Source organism: Bos indicus, chromosome 18 (assembly GCF_029378745.1).
Source record: "Bos indicus isolate NIAB-ARS_2022 breed Sahiwal x Tharparkar chromosome 18, NIAB-ARS_B.indTharparkar_mat_pri_1.0, whole genome shotgun sequence".
Classification (NCBI taxonomy): Eukaryota; Metazoa; Chordata; class Mammalia; order Artiodactyla; family Bovidae; genus Bos; species Bos indicus.
Window position 1 is genome coordinate 14,053,636 of NC_091777.1, and position 16,995 is coordinate 14,070,630.

Genomic DNA, 16,995 nt, shown 5'->3' on the forward strand with positions numbered 1-16,995 from the left:
CTCTGGCCTCCACTGTCTTGTCCTGAGCTGTGAGGGTGAGTCAGGAGCGAGTGTCTCCTGTCTGCCCTGATGCTTCCTGTGTCTTCTCTTCTGCGGATCCCACAGGGCCACCTACACATCGCCCAGGTGCCTCAGGGGGAGCAGGTGCAGATCACGCAGGACAGTGAGGTGAGTCCACCAGCCCTCCCGGGGCCCACAGGCCTCCTGCACTCCGACCCCTGTAGCGTGCATGACCACTGGGCTGCCCCGGGTGACACAGGCATCGGCAGCGGCCCCTTGATGTGCGCTTCTGGGGGCCTTCCTGCCCTGGCTGCGCCGGTGGCTGTCAGGGTTTGTTTCTGGACACTGTATGGAGGCTTTTGCTCCTGGAGAGCTGCCCTCTGGACCGCTGTCTCGCCTGAGACACAGACCTTCCTGCACTCCAGCCTAGGGGTGGGAGGAGCATAAGAGGGTTGCCACAGACTGCGGCCTCACCATCCTCCCCACCGGTCTCGGCTTCCTCTGCCCAGGGGGCTGGTGCCTGCCTTGAGGGGGTGGGAGTCCTGTGAGAGAGTACATGTAGGCCTGTGAGCCGCCTCGCAGCTTTCTCTGGCCTCTCCCCGCTGGCGTCCTCCTTACTGCTACCCATAGTAAGGATGGAGGCGGGGGCTTCTGGCTGCACGCCTGCCCTCTGTGTGCGTGGCGGCTGCCACGGGGCGCCTGGCTTGGGAAGGTCAGCTTGACTCCCCCCTTCTTCCCAAAGGAGAGGCTGAAGGACTGGGGCTGGGAGCCGTCCACTCTGGCCAGCGTGGTTCCCAGCACCTTGTCCAGGACCCTGGACCCACACCCTGACCTTTGTGCCCAGTGTGGGTGGAGCTGAGGGATGGGCTTGCTTCCTGCTTCAGGGCTATTACCCCCCCAACCTCTGGGTCCCAGGTCCCTGTGGGCTTGCTGGCTCAACATTCTTAAGGGGGTGTCTGTGATCTCACGCAGAGCAGCAGGTTGTGGGGGCTGGGGTAGGGGAGCAGACTGCAGGCTAAGTGGGGGCACCCCCAGGAGTCTGGGGCTTCGCTTCACTGGGCACGGGTGAGGGGCCACACCCACAGAGGGCTGGGCATCCACCAGCTCACCTGCCTTGCCACCTCCCTCCATGGGGGCTCTTGAAGGAAATCTGCAAGGGTGGGATAAGGAGGAAGCAATGTGTGTTGCTTTTATACTGTTTCTGCTAAAACTTCACTAGAGTACTTCTGAATTTCCATTTTTATTATCGATTTTACTCACTTTTCCTCCAGTTTCCTTAACTGAATCCTTTGTCCATAGAACCTAGTGTTTTTTGCTTCCATTAGGAATTGGGTGCACTGAATTAGAAGCAGTTGCTGATAGTATAATGATTACTTTGTAATAAGTTACAGCATGCAGTTAGTCTTCTTATCACATTAAAACCTTACTTTGTTCATTTAAAAATTAGGTAATTATTTTGTCAAAATGAGGATATTCGTAGAGATGTTTAGCAGAGCCTACCAGACTTAAAGCAACTATTTTTTTAAACCAATGAAAATGGATTTCCAGCTGATGAGATCCTGGTGTATGTGTGGTCTGGTTAATTGCATTGTGTCCCACAGGTTTCCTGGTTGCAGCAATGCCACGTGATGTGTCCAGGGTCTCGTGGGGGAGTGTGGGACCTCTCTGGGCTACTTTAAATTCTTCTTGTGAGTCTAAGATTGGTTCCAAGTAAAAAGTTAGAAGAAAATAACATTTTCATATGGAGTCAGGGTTGGGGGTTAGGTCCAATGTTTTTTAATTGGTTTGCTTTGTTTTTGTAAGAAAAAATAGTATTTGTAAATGTAGCTTAAGTATTTTGAGGTTTTTATGGCTATGGAGGATTGTGTTTTTGTAGAATGGATGTTAACAGTCCTGCTGATTCTCACAAACGGCCTGGGGACATTCCTGCCTCTGTGTCTTGAGTCTTGAAGCATTGTTGTTGATTGCCTTTTTTAAAATCTGTTTTGCAGGGCAATCTGCAGATACACCATGTGGGACAGGATGGGCAGGTAAGTGCTCACTTGTGGTGGGTCCCAGCTCGTGTTGCTGCAGGCAGGGTGGGGCTTGTGGATGGCGGGGCCCTGGGCCGCTGTGCAGTCTCTGTCTGCAATATAAGGCAGAGTTTGTTCCCGTTTATTTCTGTCAAACTCTAATCACTGCCATTTTCTTCTGGTCCTGAGAAAAGACACAGAAACCCTCACTGAGCTCACCTGATGTGAACTGTCCAGAGCTGTGAGAGTCCCCGGGCCATCTAGAGGCCCAGGGGCCTGCTGTGTCTAGGGCTGCTCTTGGGGCTGGAGCTGGGCTGTCCCTCCAACCCCTTGGTCCTCATGCAGGCTCCCTGCGTGGCCTGGGGCCTCACAGCATGGTGGCCAGGCCCCCAAGGGATGTGGCCAGCTTTTGAGAGCTGGGACGCAGACACGCAGGCCCCGAGGTGACCCCCCTCCGGAGGGCGGTGTGGGCTGTCCGTGTCCTGCTCTGAATCAGGAGGACGAGCTGTGAGGTGGTCGGCAGGGAGGCATGTGGCATCTCTCGGCACCCACGCTGGGCCCCGTGCAGCTTGATCGTGAGCTGCTGAAGGGCAGGGCCGTGTCCTTCCTATAAAGGCAGGGTCCTGCCTGAGCGCCAGAAGAGGCCAGGCAGATTCCCATGGAGACGGTTGTTGGGTGATTCACGCACCATAAGCCCTGAAAGTAAGCCCCCTGCTCAGGCAGATGGGTTGGTGGTTACCCTGTCAGCCCTAGCATCGACCTCAGCCCACCCACCTGAGTGGCATAAAACCCCCATCGAGAAACTTGACACGACTATTAACTGTGTGCTTTGTTGTTGGGGCAGCTTGGCCGATGGTAAAGTTGGGGGTGTTTTTTATAATTAGAGTGTATCGTTAAGATTTTGTTTAACTGGTGTTCAGTCGCTCAGTTGTATACAACTCTTTGTGACCCCGTGGACTGCAGCATGCCAGGTTTCTCTGTCCTGCACCATCTCTGGGAGCTTGCTCAAACTCACGTCCGTTGAGTTGGTGATGCTATCCAACCATCTCATCTTCTGTCATCCCCTTCTTCTCCTATCTTCATTCTTTGCCAGCATCAGGGTCTTTTCTAATGAGTTGGCTCTTTGCATCAGGTGGCCAAAGTGTCGGAGCTTCAGCTTTAACATCAATCCTTCTAGTGAATATTCAGGATTGATTTCCTTTAGGGTTGATTGTTTAATCTCCTTGCTGTCCACGGGACTCGGAAGTGTCTTCTCTAGCACCACTGTTCAAAAGCATCAGTTCTTTGGTGCTCAGCCTTCTTTATGGTCCAGCTCTCACATCCATACATGACTATTGGAAAAACCATAGCTTTGACCAGACAGACCTTTGTTGGCAAAGTGATGTCTCTGCTTTTCAATCGTTGTCTAGGTTTCTTACAGCTTTTCTTCCAAGGAGCAAGCGTCTTTTAATTTCATGGCGGCACTCACCATCTGCAGTGATTTTGGAGCCCAGGAAAATAAAGTCTCTCACTGTTTCCATTGTTTCCCCATCTGTTTGCCATGAAGTGATGGGACTGGATGCCATGATCTTAGTTTTTTGAACGTTGAGTTTTAAGCCAGCTTTTTTACTTTCCTCTCATCTTCATCAAGAGGCTCTTTAGTTCCTCTTTGCTTTAGTCTTAAGATGTCCTTTTCTACATTAAAAAATTGAGATCTAGGAAAATCTAGAGTTATACAATTTCTGGGGTTCATTTTGCATTCTGTTCATCTTGATTTGGGGGGAGTTTAAGAAAACAAAGCAAAGACCCCAGCATTTATTGGCGTGACTAAAAAGTCGTGCACCCGAGCAGACTGTTGGGAAGAGGCGCCTCTGTTTGCAGGGCTCGTCAGCGCCCAGGCACAGTGTGCTCCCGGGAGGAGCACTTTGTCGTTTCGGTCAGCCCCAGTGTTGACTGAGCATGTGAGGAAGGTAGGAGCAGACCCGTGGGCTGTTTCCTGCCTGTGGCACTGTGCATTCAGCAGGCGCCTGGGTATGGAGCCAGGGATTTGTGGGTCAGGTGATTATGACCTAGTGGGATGTCTCTACTCTGTCATCAGGCAGCATCGTATCTGTTGGAACATTTGAATCGGGCCTGATTTTGTCTATATTTTGGAGATTTTTGCCTCATGAGAAATCTTTAAAGACTGCAGTCTCTTTATATTGGGAACTGTGAAATGGTTTGATACTGTTTCAACTAGATGCGTATTTTGGTAGAAGATTTTTATTTTTTTACAGTTGTGGTTAATGTAATCTAAAATGTGTGTGAAAAAGGTTTGTGTGTGTCTGCAGGCTGAATGACATCAGGACACTTGGAAACCTGGGAGATGGGTATGTTCTGGTAAGCCCATCTCTGTAGTGATGAATATGCCAGACACACACAAACATGTACACACACACACGGTTCACGTGGCTTACAGAAAGACAGGCCGCATGGTGATGTGGCCACGTTCCTCTTGCATCTGTGAGATGTTTCCTCAGGATCTAGATAAACAGCTCTGGCTTTCTTGAGACTCTGAAGCCTCTCTCGACATCTTTGGCTTTTGTGTACATCCTTATACTTTGCTTAAAATTGAATTTCAGTAGCTTTCAGAATTTTTTCCGTAAAACGAGGCCTTATAAACCCAGCTGGGAAAAAGATTAGAAGAGATGGGAAGTATCCAACATTTTATGTGTAGATCTTTTTTGGAGTGGATGAGAAGAAGGGCTGTGTGTGTGGGGGTGGGGGGGTGGTATGGTGTGCATGCAGGGTCCTTTATCTGTGGCGTTGGAGCAGTCTCTGCCATCCCAGGGCTCCAGTCCACTGTCAGTGGTCTGCGACACCTTGCCACCAGCACACACTGTCACTTCACTTCTAAGAAAAATGTTTCCTTCAAGAAAATATATTCCTGCCAAAATGCAGACACACTTCTTGGAGAACCTAGGTAGCTTGGGATTAATCCCTCTCGGAAAAGCCTTCTCTACCAGAAACGGTGGAAAATATAATTTAATCTATAAAAGGTCAGATGCAGAGAAAGTTTGGTGTTGACTGGTTCCCAGAAATATCCTAGAGAGGTCACAGAAGCAGCCCTGCGTCTTCTGTCTCGCTGAGTGTGGTGCTATGGGCCGTCACCCTGCTTGAGGCAGCTGGCCCCGTCGGCCCTGGTTTCCTGCTCCCAGTTCCATTCCTCAGGAATCCTGTTCCCCCAAGGAGGCTTGGGACTGTGGGAGGGTACCCAGTGCCCAGGATTCACCGTTCAGTGTCTCCTGGGCCTGTGGGCAGCAGGGAAGGCAGCTTCAGGCTGAGGGGAACTAGTTAGTGCCCCCAGCATGTCAGTCTGGGCCTGTCACCTGTCCCTGGAGTTGTTCCAAACAAGATGGTTTCAGGTTGGACAAGGCCAGGAGGACGTTGACTGAGATTTAGGCTGGAAACATACGGTAATGCTTTTAAGAGGAAGTTGCATGTTGCAGTTACTTGTGTACGTGATTCCAGTATCATAGGTTGTTGGAATCACATTGTCTTCGGAGGCTCTTGTTGGTTGAGGCCAAGTAGCTTTACAGTAAAACCCCCAAGGCTCTTCCTATTGTTGGATGATCGCCCATGGCCCTGAACCCCTTTGGTCAAGTCTCACCTCAAAGGCTTTGACTGCAGACGGTCAAGGGAGGAGAGACAGGCCTTCAAATTGGAGAATCGTTTCTGATCCATTTTATCATTTTCAAATATATGTTTGAAATGTTCAATTAAATAGCTTTGATTCCATTAGATCGAAACTTTATTCATTTCTGTTTTTCACCCACCCACTGTAGTGTGACTTTTCAGCACTCGGTGATTCCCTGTTGGTGAATGAGTGCAGTGGCATTAGTTAACTGTAGGATACCTGTTGGTTGAAGGCATGTTGCTGCTCTTGTGTTTTTAAGCCATTTAAAAACGTACCATATGTCCATTGATGATTTTAGACATGAGTTATTACCTGGAAATTTACAGAGGAGAGCTTACCTGAAATTCACAGCTCAGTAGGCTGAAAAATGGTGACTTTTGAGTCATTCCAAATTTGTTTTCAGTGTGGCCCAAGTTATAAAGCTTTTTCTACATAGGAAAGCTTGGTGATTTCTCTGGAGTCTTCTGAAGCTCTTCTGTCCCTGCCTGTTTTCTGAGAGAGGCCTGCGGGCAATTTGGAGCCCACGCCGGTGCTGGGCCAGCGTCTTGGCTTTTGGGTGACGGCACAGAGCAGCTAAGGATCCTCCCCCAAGAATTTTGCTCCAGACGCCGTCAGGGAGCTGCTGTCCTCCAGGACGAAGCGAGATACCCCTCCTGCTCCACAGGCTGACTCTGTCAGTTTCTGGTTTGGCAGAGGGTGGGTGGAAGCCGAGCCCTCTGATGGGGCTGCCCCATGACATGCTGGCTGTCTCTCCAGATGGTTCACTTCTTTACAGTCGGGGACAGGAGATGGGAGGTGCCATGGGGACGTGTCCTTCCTGTCTGCCCGGCCCCAGCTTTTCCCCCAGCAGACTCCAGGCGCCGTGACCGCCCTTGAGGCAGACCCTGGAGGACAGTTCTCCATCCTCTTAGCTCAGGCATGTCTGGACTTGGGGGCTGCAGTCTCAAGGCGGGTGGCTGCCCGGTGCACAGCATCTGAGCTTTATGCAGTGGACTCGGGCACGTGGGGTCTGGAGTTGGCACTGGGCTGCCCCACGCCAGGGGAAACAGGACCACCTGAGGACCTGCAGAGTGAGAGCCGAGTTCTCACAGGGCCGGGACACGAGGGTGCCCTCGAGCCACGTGGCAGCAGAGTCACTGCAGCAGAGCGGCCTTCCAAGCGCAGTGTCACTTCCCACTTTTTTCCTCACTTTGTGAGTGAACCTCGGAGTTCTCTTGAGGTTAACTTCACTGTGGGTATAAGGAATCACGCCTCTAGAAATCAGGGCACAGTGTGATCAGGGTGCCTGGGCATGAGACTGAAGCCACTGCTCTGATGGGTCTGGAGTCTGAGGTTGGTGGGCGGGATCCCAGTCTGGGCCCTGGGGAAGTCATGTTCAGAATCTGGCAGAGCCTCTGCAGCAGAGGTTGACTTCTGGTCCAGAAGGTTCCGAGGAATCAGGATGGCTTCTCCTGCATTTCCTGTAGTCAGGTACTGAGATGAACGTCCTGCCCCCGAGTAAAGTGAAATTGGTGTGACGTGCCCCTGGGTTGGAGAGTGTCTGGCACACCTGGCAGGTATTGTGTGTGAGAGATGAGGGAGGGAGGGGTGGAAGGACCCTTGAGCTGACAGGTACCTGAGCATGGTAGGCATTCAGGGTAGAAAACTGATATAGAATTATTTTCATGTGTAGACAGACACAGTCACTGATGTCAAGAGTGCAGGCTGACATTTCATGTTGACCCCCAAAGTGAACCGAGCAGACGGTTCACTGAGCGGCCCCGCAGCGAGCGTCAGTGCTGCCTCCCGTCTGCCCCTGAGCTGGCACAGGTGTTGTCAGCCATGTCCCCATAATGTTCCTGTGTGACCTGTGCTTGCATGGACACATGCACACACCTGTGCTGAGCAGTGAAGGAAATGCACACACACACACACACACACACACACGTGCTGACCAGTGAAGGCCTGCCCAGACTCTGAGGGTGGTCGTCTTGTGGTGAGTGATACGGCTTAGAGTGGACATGGACTCTGGAGCAGACATCTCTGACAGATGCTTGAGCTGTGGAGGGTGGCAGGAACCTCCTAGCTGCACAGGCCATCTAGACGTGGCTCCAAGAGGCTGGGGAGCCGCCCAGGGACACTGGCACAGCAGTTGGAGTTTGGCTGAAACAGAAAGGAAAGCGGGGGCTCCTTACAAGTCAGCGTTAAGGACGTGACTGCTGGGTGGGCCTTACATTTGGGGCAATGCTCCACTGGCGTCTGAGTTGAGCTCCCCAGAACTACAGGGTAACCCCAGGTAGATGAGGACAGACGGGCAGGTGTTTGGCCAGGAGAGAAGCCAAAGAGGTGGAGAGAAAGGCTCAAACCCCTTTCTTCACGGAGGCTGGTGGAGAGAGATTACCCTTTAGAGGGAGAGTTCTCTAGCGTCACCTGGCGTGGTGAGGTTCCCACTGTCTGGTCTGTGTTCTCCTGCTCGACTCTTCCTAACGCGCCCGCCCTCCTGACTGGCTATGGTGTAGTGGTGTGCCCGGCGGCCTCGAGGGGCCGCCCAGTGCCTTCAGAGCCTCTTGTGTTTGCTTGTTTTCTCTGGCTTGTGGTCCTGGGCATGTGAGTTAGCCTGAGTCCCCACTTTCTCCCGGGCCGAGAGGCGCTCGGGGTAACAAACGACAACACCTGTGCCCTGTGTCCAGGCTGCAGCTCTTGAGCTGCGGGCCCTGCTCCCCTGCAAGCCCACTGGCCTGGTGGTCTCAGCTGCGTGCAGGGCCTGTCTGCTCACAGGCAGGCTGAATGATGACCATGGTCGTGTGCGTGTCGTCCTGACGCCAGCAGCAGGGCGGCGTCTGTGCCCCATGTGCAGTGCAGACAGACATGTCGCTGATAGTCGGCTGCACTCTCGTGTGAGCCTGCTGTTTCCAGCAGCACCCCTGCTTCGGAATGCAGCCCCCAGTTCCCTGTGCCGGTGCGGGGTGGGCTGGGACGCTTGTCTCCTGTCCCCCCGTCTGGGTTGGGCGGCTGTAGCCAGGTACTGTTGGGGAGGTGCAGATGTGCACACCATTGAAAGCTGAAGGCTGGGAGCCCGACACCAGGGTGCTGGCAAGGGCCATCTTGCTGGTTAACGTCCCCACATGGTTCCTCGATGTTCGCGGGGGCGGGGCCCATGCCTCTCCTCTTCCTGGGGAGCGTTGAGCCCTCATGGGCTCAACAAAAATTACTGTTGGGTTTACTGTGATGGGACAAGAAGAACTTCTCAAAAACGTGGCGCAGTCTTCTTACCGAGTTTAAGTCAGCAGGGAGCACTCAGCAAGTGACCCACTGAGCTCCGCCCCATGGCCTCATCTAACCCGTCTCCACATGCCGGCATGGTGGATCGTTGGGCTTCTGGGATCGAAGGACTCCAGAGCATCCGTCTGCCTCAGGAGGGATGTGGGACGTGGGACAGTGCTGCTCGGGGGCAGAATGGGGTGTAGGCCGCTTTGGCCCAGAGACCTGCTTGACCGTGTGTGTCACATCAGATGTCAGACATGGCCTCTGGGGGGCAGGCCCCTCCTGGGGGGCGGGGGCAGGCGGCCGTGGGTTGTTGAGCAGACTCCGGGGCGGGGGGTGGGCAGTCTTCTGGCAGGGTGGGGCAGGCGGCTGGGGGGATGTTGAGCAGACTCCTGGGGGGGTTGGGCAGTCTTCTGGCAGAGTGGGGCAGGCTCCTGGGGCGCCACAGCCATGGTGGAGCTGGACCCAGTGGCCATCGCTCAGTGGGTCACTTGCTGAGTGCTCCCTGCTGACTTAAACTCGGTAAGAAGACTGCACCTCGTCTTTGAGAAGTTCTTTCTTGTCCCATCACAGTAAACCCAACAGTAATTTTTGTGGTTCTGCGCAGTAAGTTTTCCAAACTAAAGAAGGAAACGGTAGGAGCCGAGTACACAGTTGGGGGGCAGGGGAGCAAGGGAGGCCTGAGCTCTGCTTCCTGGTTGTCCGCATCCTTGGTGGGCGTTTTAGCTGTGAGGGTGACGGTGGGCACCCTCTCCCTTCCCCAGTAGATCACTTACATGTGTAATTAAAACCTGTCTTGTTTTCCTGCTCCATCTCGCCTACTCCCTACCCACCCCACCTGCCCCTTTTAGAAGTCTGAGGCCTGGGGCCCGTGGGGAGGTGGCGGCCGTGGACTTGACTCTGGCTGAGTTGTTCCACCCTCTTGCTCCTCGGCCCCCTACTTGACCAGATGGTCTTCAGACTCGTGGTTGAGATTTGTTCCAGGGACGCTGCCTCTGAGATGGTGGGCTGGACACTCCGTGTCTGCAGACTTGTGTTTTTGCTTTCTTGTGTTTGTCTAGGCTTTGTTTTCCTGCTCCCAGACTGTGTTTGAGGCTCAGGCTCCGATGCCGCCAGGCATGAAGCAGAGGGCACAGGCTGCTTGTCCTGCCGCCTGCCCTGTGGTGCCAAGACCGGGTCCCTGGGGCATCTCCCGTCGCCCGGGCTATAAATCTGGTTTCTGCTGCTGCCCTGTCAGCTATGGAAGCACCAGCTTGCCAGCTGGCTGTAGCATGCTTCCTAAAGCGTTGAGTCTATGGTCTGGAGCCCCAACTCCTCCTGTGAGGAACCTCCAGGCTGGGCCTTGCACTGTGGGCCCCAGGAACACGCAGGAAGTACTCTTTGCTCAGTTCTCTTTGGTTCTATCCATGTCCACTGGGGTTCCTTGAAGGTCGTGCTGGTGTCTGACCATCCTGAGCAGGAACTCAAAGTAGGATCCGAGGTAGGGGCTTCGTGTTCTCATCCTCGGGTTTAGAGGCTTAGGAATCGTTATTTATTTCTGGCATTTGCTGTACGAACGTATGAAATAGATTTTGTGCCGCTGGGTCTCCTGGCTGGTTGTCAGTTTGGGGCGTCTTCCTCTCGCCTCCTCCTCTTTCTGTCACGGGAAAAGCTGCTCTTTGAATTAACATCCGGATTTGGAGAAGTCCACTGGTAGATTGCATTCCCTTAACCAGCTGGGTTCAAGCAGAAATGCAGACACCAGTTGGTGACCTTGGCTCCTCCAGGTGGCCTCAGGTGTGGGGTCTGGGCCAGTTTCTGGCCACACATCTAAGCTGCAAGCCTGTCTTCTGAGTGCTTGAGGGTTTTCTGGTTGGTTTGTGTTTTCAGGTTGGGTGTATGTGTGTCTGGGTGGGTTCTTGGTTGGGTTCAGAATTTTGTTTCTAAATATTACTGAAAAGTCCTTGGGTTTCTTGCATTTATTTTGGATTTTGCACCAGTTTTGCATTATCTCATTTGGGTGTTAAACAGAGTTTCAGAATTGGCAGAATATAGAGGAGAACCAGATGTGCGCACTCCAAAAAAACAGTGCTGGTAGATCCAGGGTTCCCTCGGTCGGCTGCTCCACATCCATGCCCTGTGCCATTTTTCTTTGGTCTGAAAATAACGGGCTATGCTCCAGCAACACGCAGGAAGCTTACAACCAAGGCCAGTCAGGTGGCGTGAGCCGCACCCGAGTCCACACAGATGTGTCTCCGCGGCCCCGGGGCTCCCACTCCCGGTCCAGTCCCGGGAGCCTGGCGTGCTGCTCCTGGCTGCTGTCCTGGGAGTTTGCTGCTGCCCAGTTAGATGTTCCTGAGGGCCCAGCCCCCACCCCGCTCCACCCTGCAGCCTGCGAGCAGGAAGGAGCCACAGCTCGCTGCTGGGAGACGTGGGAGCCAGTCCAGGTGTGCTGGGCCCTTGCCATCCGGCAGGACCTCTGACTGCAGGCTGGTCCTCTGCCAGAGCGAGGCCCCCAGCTGGTGTCCAGTGGGCTCATGGCCTTGGGTGCTGCGGGGATCCTGCTGCTTTGAGCTAAAGACTTGACGTCAGCGGGCATCCTCGTCACCCGTTAGGATCCAGGTCAGCACGTCCCGTCCCCGCTGGACCACGTTTCGGGAGGCTGCACGCCCCAGCCCGCGGTGTCTGTGCAGTTGGCCTACAAAGCACTTTGTTCTGTTTATCTTCCCAGGAGAAGCGCCCTGCTCCTGGTGCTGTGACTGCTGGTTGGGTGTCCACCCCTGCCCCTCCCTCCGGAGAGGCCCGGGCTGCAGAACTCCCTGAGGCCCTTTGGGTTGTCTTTTGTGGGATTGTGCGGGCCCCATGCTGGGCCGGGTGCGTTTCCTGGCAGAGCTGTGGTATCCTAGCTCCCGGCCGGGGGTGCTCCTGCCAGAGCCTCAGGGCCAGTGGGGGCGGGGAGCATCGCAGAGCCAGCTTCCTGACCACTCCTCACAGCCTGCTCCTGTCCCAGTCCTGTGTAGCTTTGAGAAGACATGTTCTTAAGTCAGGGGCAGGTGGCACAGCTGGGCTCCTCATGGGGCCACCCTCCCTGCGGGAGGCACTGTCGTCACCCCTCTTTACCTGCAGGGATGTGTGTCACGTGACCCCTAGAGCCTGCCCGCAACAGTAGATAGTACCTAACCCATGCTGCGTTCTTCCTGTGCATGCACACCTGTGTGATGTCTAATCTGTAAATCAGGTGCAGTGAGAGAATCTCATGTGGCCAGCGTTGCTGCTCTGGGGCTTCGGGGCCCTCGTGAGTAGGGGAAGCCTGTGACCCCTCGACAGTTGAGACACCGCTGAGTGCTCACGAGGCGGGGGGTGGGGGCACAAGGTCAAAGGTCAGGATGGTGCAGAGTGTCCTTTTGGGGCTCAAAACAGCAAACTTTAGGACACATTTATTTCTGGAATTTCCCCTTTAATATTTCTAGACTGCCGTTGATTGCGGGTAACTGAAACCTAGGATGAGAAGGCGGCTTGGTGGGTGGAGCAGCCCTGGAGGCCGGGACACCAGGCGTTTCCTGGTAGAGCATCGGAGCCCGGCCTGGTTGGTGCCTTTGCTCCAGGCTTGCTCATCTCACGTGAGAAGCAGGTCCTCCTTCTCAAGGGAGTCAGAGCCACTATTCCCAAGGAGACGCTTGTCTCCATCGCTACCCTTGTCCCCCCAACCTGGGTAACAGACCTCCCTGCACTTTTGGGGGGTGGGGGATGGTGCCGAGAGCGGCTTTCTTGGAAGAGTCTGGAGGGCCCGCAAAGTAAGGGTTCAACTCATTCCTGAGTCACTTATCAAGACCAAACCAGCGTGGGAATGTTTCAAAGGCATGTTATTTGGAATGAATTCCCAGTTGAGAACATTTTACTATTTTTATTTTTATTTATTCTCTAGACTGGTAATGGGCCTGCCTTCCTCATTATAAATGTTGCATGTTTAGATCCCGGGGTTTCTGACTTTGTAATTCTTAAGATTTAATCAGCTGTGCAGATCGTGTGAAAAGTCACTTTATTGGCAGTGCCAAGAAGAAGAGCTCTCTGTTAGAGTACCACAGATGCCTTCCGCTTAGCTCATCACCAGGACCAGAGTGCCATGATTTCATAAGTTTCATTAAAAGATAGTTTTTGACTTGATTTTAAATTCATATATTAAGGGATCTTTCACCAGGACAACAACAACAAAACCAGGACGACGACGTAGCACCTAACACGTGTGGTTGAGTCCAGGACCCACAGGGGCGAGGTCAGGGCCAGGGGACTTACAGGGGTGGCACCCAGGGGAACCAGCTCACAGAGCGTCCCTGCACAGGGTGAGTGCCAGCTGAACAGCGCCAGCGCAGTACATCTGCACTGCCTGACTCACGTCCACTCGGCAGCTCGTCGGCTCCCCCAACCTCAGGCGGGTTGCTGTGGGATTTGGGGCCTGGCGATTGCATGCCTGTTTCTGCCCCAGCTCCTGCCAGGGTGACTCCAGGCTGGGGGTCTAGAAGTTTCCAGGTTGCCAGGATGCGGCTGCACGTTTGAATCACTGTTGTTCAGTCGTTCAATCCTGTCCTCTGTGTTGATGCGTGTCTTCTCTGTGTCTCAAGGTGCTCCAGGGGGCCCAGCTGATAGCAGTGGCTTCTTCGGACCCGGCTGCCACAGGGGTGGACGGCTCGCCGCTCCAGGGCAGCGACATCCAGGTCCAGTATGTCCAGCTGGCGCCGGTGACCGACCACACCGCTGCGGCCCAGGTGGGTCCTCCCTTCGGGAAGTGCACAGGGCCCGGGGCTCCTGCAGGTGTGGACACGCTTGGGCCTTTCTACCTCGGACCTTCTTCCGTGAGGAAGGTAAGTGACCGTGAGAGGCGCCCATGTGGACCTAGGCGCTCACTTGGGATTCTGTCTCTCGTAAGTGCCTGGAAGTGTGAAGGTGAGAAGTCGGTTCCTGGCCCAGGGACCAGCTTGAAACCAGTTCTTGAGCTACTCTCAGGCACATGTTTACCTATGAGTTTAGAGACCAAATCAGGTGCACCCGAGGCCTTGCTGTTCTTCAGGTCGGGGCAGGGCCAGCCCAGGGTCCGAGGTCCTGCAGGCCCGCGTGTGGGTTTGTAACCCCCAGTGATGGTGCTTGGTCAGTAGACCATCATGGCCTCCCCTGGGTCTGGGGTAGCCAGACTTGGATCCCCGTGTGGTGCCCAAGCCCATAGGACAGGCAGAATCATCAGGGTCTCTCAGGGTGTGGTCAGGCTCAGACTGCTGGGGCGGGGGTGACACGGGTGTGCTCTCCTCAGCGCCCTCAAACCCAGCCCCTCTGGAGGAGGCCTGTGCTGAGCCCTCAGACGGGTGGGCAGACACCCCCACTCCTGCCACCCCCACTATCGGGAAACTATTGTGTCCATGGGACGTTTGCACTGAGAAAGCACAGCCTTGAGCCGCAGTCGGAAGAGCAGCGCCAGCCTCACCGGGCACTCTGCCTCCCCTGTGTGGCCCCAGGAGCCATCCAGCTAAAATTCCTGCCAGGGGAGCCCACCTGCATTACCTTTGACCAATGGCTTAGGGAGTCCGATAAACCGCCAAACTGTCTCTCTCTGGGGGCCCCATTCTTGGTGGCTGAGACGCGTGGTCAGTGACTTACTCTAAGATTGTATTTTTCCCTTTGACTTATCGTAAACCTGTGAATATGCTGACCACTTGAAGGGTGCCCCCAGTGAGAAGCAGGGTGGGAATGGAACCCAGTGCTGGTAGAGGGGGCGGTGCTGGGGCACTTGTGGGAGGGGTGAGTGGGTGGGTGGGTGGGGGCAAAGTGGAGGCCCTGCAGAGGGACGTCGGCGTCCCTGGATCTGTCAGTGCCTGGGCCACCAGCCCAAGTATGTGTTCTACTCCGTGCCTGAAAACCACGTATGTCTGTGACCGGGCGTGGCCTGGGCCCCTTGATGGAAAGCCCTCTCCCTTCTTGCAGGCGGCTGACGCCCTGCAGCCCACCCTTCAGCCCGAGATGCAGCTGGAGCACGGGGCAATCCAGATCCAGTGAGGCTGTTGACCCTCCCAGACCCGAGCCACGCTGCACGCTGGCCCCTGCCACCTACACCGTTCACATGCGCCCGCCCCTCGGCTTCGCACGGGAGGGGCCCGCCCGCGTGCTGCTAAAGTGCATCCGAGCGCCCGTCTGCCGGGAGTGTGCCCTGGGAAACAAAGACAACAGTAGCCCCTGCCGCCCCGCCCAGAGACCGTTTCTTTTGATCTCCCCGAACGTCCAGGGAAGGAGCGGGAAGCACAGTGCGGTTGCGTCAAGTGCACGCCGGAAATCAAGAACTGCGATATTTTTCTCTGTTCAAACAGCTTTTTTTAATTTGCTATGGTGTTTATAACAAAAAAGAAAATCGAAAAAAAAAATGGAGTAGCAGAAACCTTTTGCTGTGTGATCTGTTCAGTGTAACAAGGATAGATGTTCACAGGAGACGACTAATGATTTTGATGGAGACGTTGCTTACCTACTTTTTTAGGGGGACGGATGCGCTCAGCGCTGTAATTGTGCATTTCTAATGAAATGAATGAAATAAAATGTATTTATGACCATGGCAGCTGTCACAGTGTTTCCTCCTGGGAGCTGCCTCCTCCCCCAGCACCGCCCTCAACCCGAAGCCAGCCTTGCTTCTTCCTCCTCTGGGCGCTCAGCATCACCCCAGGCCTGACACGGCCTCCTCCAGCCCCAGAACGTTCCAGCTCCAGGGGGTCCTTGGAAGTCATGTCCGAAGGAGCCCTGTTGTGTATAAACAGTAAAGAGAAGGGCAGGAAAGGAAAGGAGTTCCACACAGAAGCCCCTGAGGGGGTTCGTGTTAACCATGGCCAGTGGGTCTGGCCTGCTCTGCCCCTGTCGTCTGTTAGCTGGTGAAGTCCCCACAGTAGCTGTGCTCACTGACTCTGAACGTGGCCACGGCGCTGCCGCCGGGGAGCCTTCCCGGGTGTCCCCTCAGACCTGCCTTCTCCGCCCGACTCTGTGGGGTGCTGGGCTTCGTGATGCCGAGGCTTGCCATGGGCTGCGGGTGGTCCGGGGCAGTGCGTGCTGTGGCACAGCATCCCTGTGTTCCCTGTCTCCGTCTGCCCTCCAGGGGCGGGCACTCGGATGCCAGGCCTGAGGGGGGGGGAAGTGGGAGGAAGGAGCTGGTGCAGGTAACGTGTGTTTTATCCCAGAGGAAAGAACAGAAGGAGGTGACAGGTGAGGGGATTTGGGAAGCAGAGCAGATCCCAAGCAGAAACACAGACAAAGCCACACCTGGACGTGCAGAACCTCGAAGACAGAGACAACGCGGAAGCAGCCAGAGAGGAAGGACGGGGAGGGAATGTCCGAAGCAGAGGCGTAGAGAGAGATGCTCCACGCGGAGTCGGGCCTTTAGTAGGACAGCTGTTGAGCAACGCAGATGACAGTGCCCGTCTGGCCAGAGTCCCACCCTGAGGGGCATGCCTGGGAGAATGGCACTGTGCATTGTTCACGGGCACATGTGCACAGCAGCGCTAGTCACAGTGGCCGGAGGCTGGGAGCCGCTGAGCATCCCTCAGCAGAGGTCCACCCGCATGGCAGCACCACCACTTGGCCGTGAAGGGAAGGAAGGAAGCACCAACACAGGCTGTGAAGTGGAGGAGCCGTGAAGGCACGCTGAGAGAGGGCAGCTGGGCCCAACGCGCTGCACGTGGTGTGGGCCTCTTTATTACCATTTTTCTAACGGTAGCAGCTTTTTTTGTACACGCTGTTGTTTTTGGCTGCTCCGGGTCTTCGTTGCTTTCTCTAGTTGTGGTGCTCGGGCTTCTCATCGCAGTGGCTTCCCTTGTTTTGGCTCCTGAGCTCCAGGGCACTGGCTTGGTAGTCGCGGAGCACGGGCTTAGTTGCTCTGCGGCATGTGGGATCTTCATGGACAAGAGATAGAACCCATGTCCCCTACACTGGCAGATGGATTCTTAACCAGTGTTAAGTATTTAAAGTGGTGTTGTTGTTTTCTTTAAATAATAAAGCACACAAAGGACCAAAATGTGCTGTCAGTAGGCTTGCACTAAAACATTTTAAAACCTGCGCTTCTGGCAGAAGGAAAGTGGGCCCGGG

At 54.7% G+C, this 16,995-nt stretch overlaps 1 protein-coding gene across 5 annotated transcripts in view; it reads left to right on the forward strand.

The window, feature by feature from the left end:
• Positions 1-15,478, forward strand: part of BANP (BTG3 associated nuclear protein) — a 69,171-nt gene extending 53,693 nt beyond the window's left edge. For 3 of the 5 annotated variants that reach the window (XM_019979716.2, XM_019979721.2, XM_070770434.1), the window contains 4 exons: positions 106-168; positions 1,992-2,030; positions 13,509-13,748; positions 14,860-15,478. In XM_019979716.2, coding sequence (XP_019835275.2) covers positions 106-168; positions 1,992-2,030; positions 13,509-13,748; positions 14,860-14,931 — 414 coding nt within the window. In that variant the 3' untranslated portion in view covers positions 14,932-15,478. The remainder of the gene's footprint in view (positions 1-105; positions 169-1,991; positions 2,031-13,508; positions 13,749-14,859) is intronic. The other 2 variants (XM_019979719.2, XM_019979722.2) reach the window with 1 other exon arrangement.
• The last annotated feature ends 1,517 nt before the right edge of the window (positions 15,479-16,995 follow it).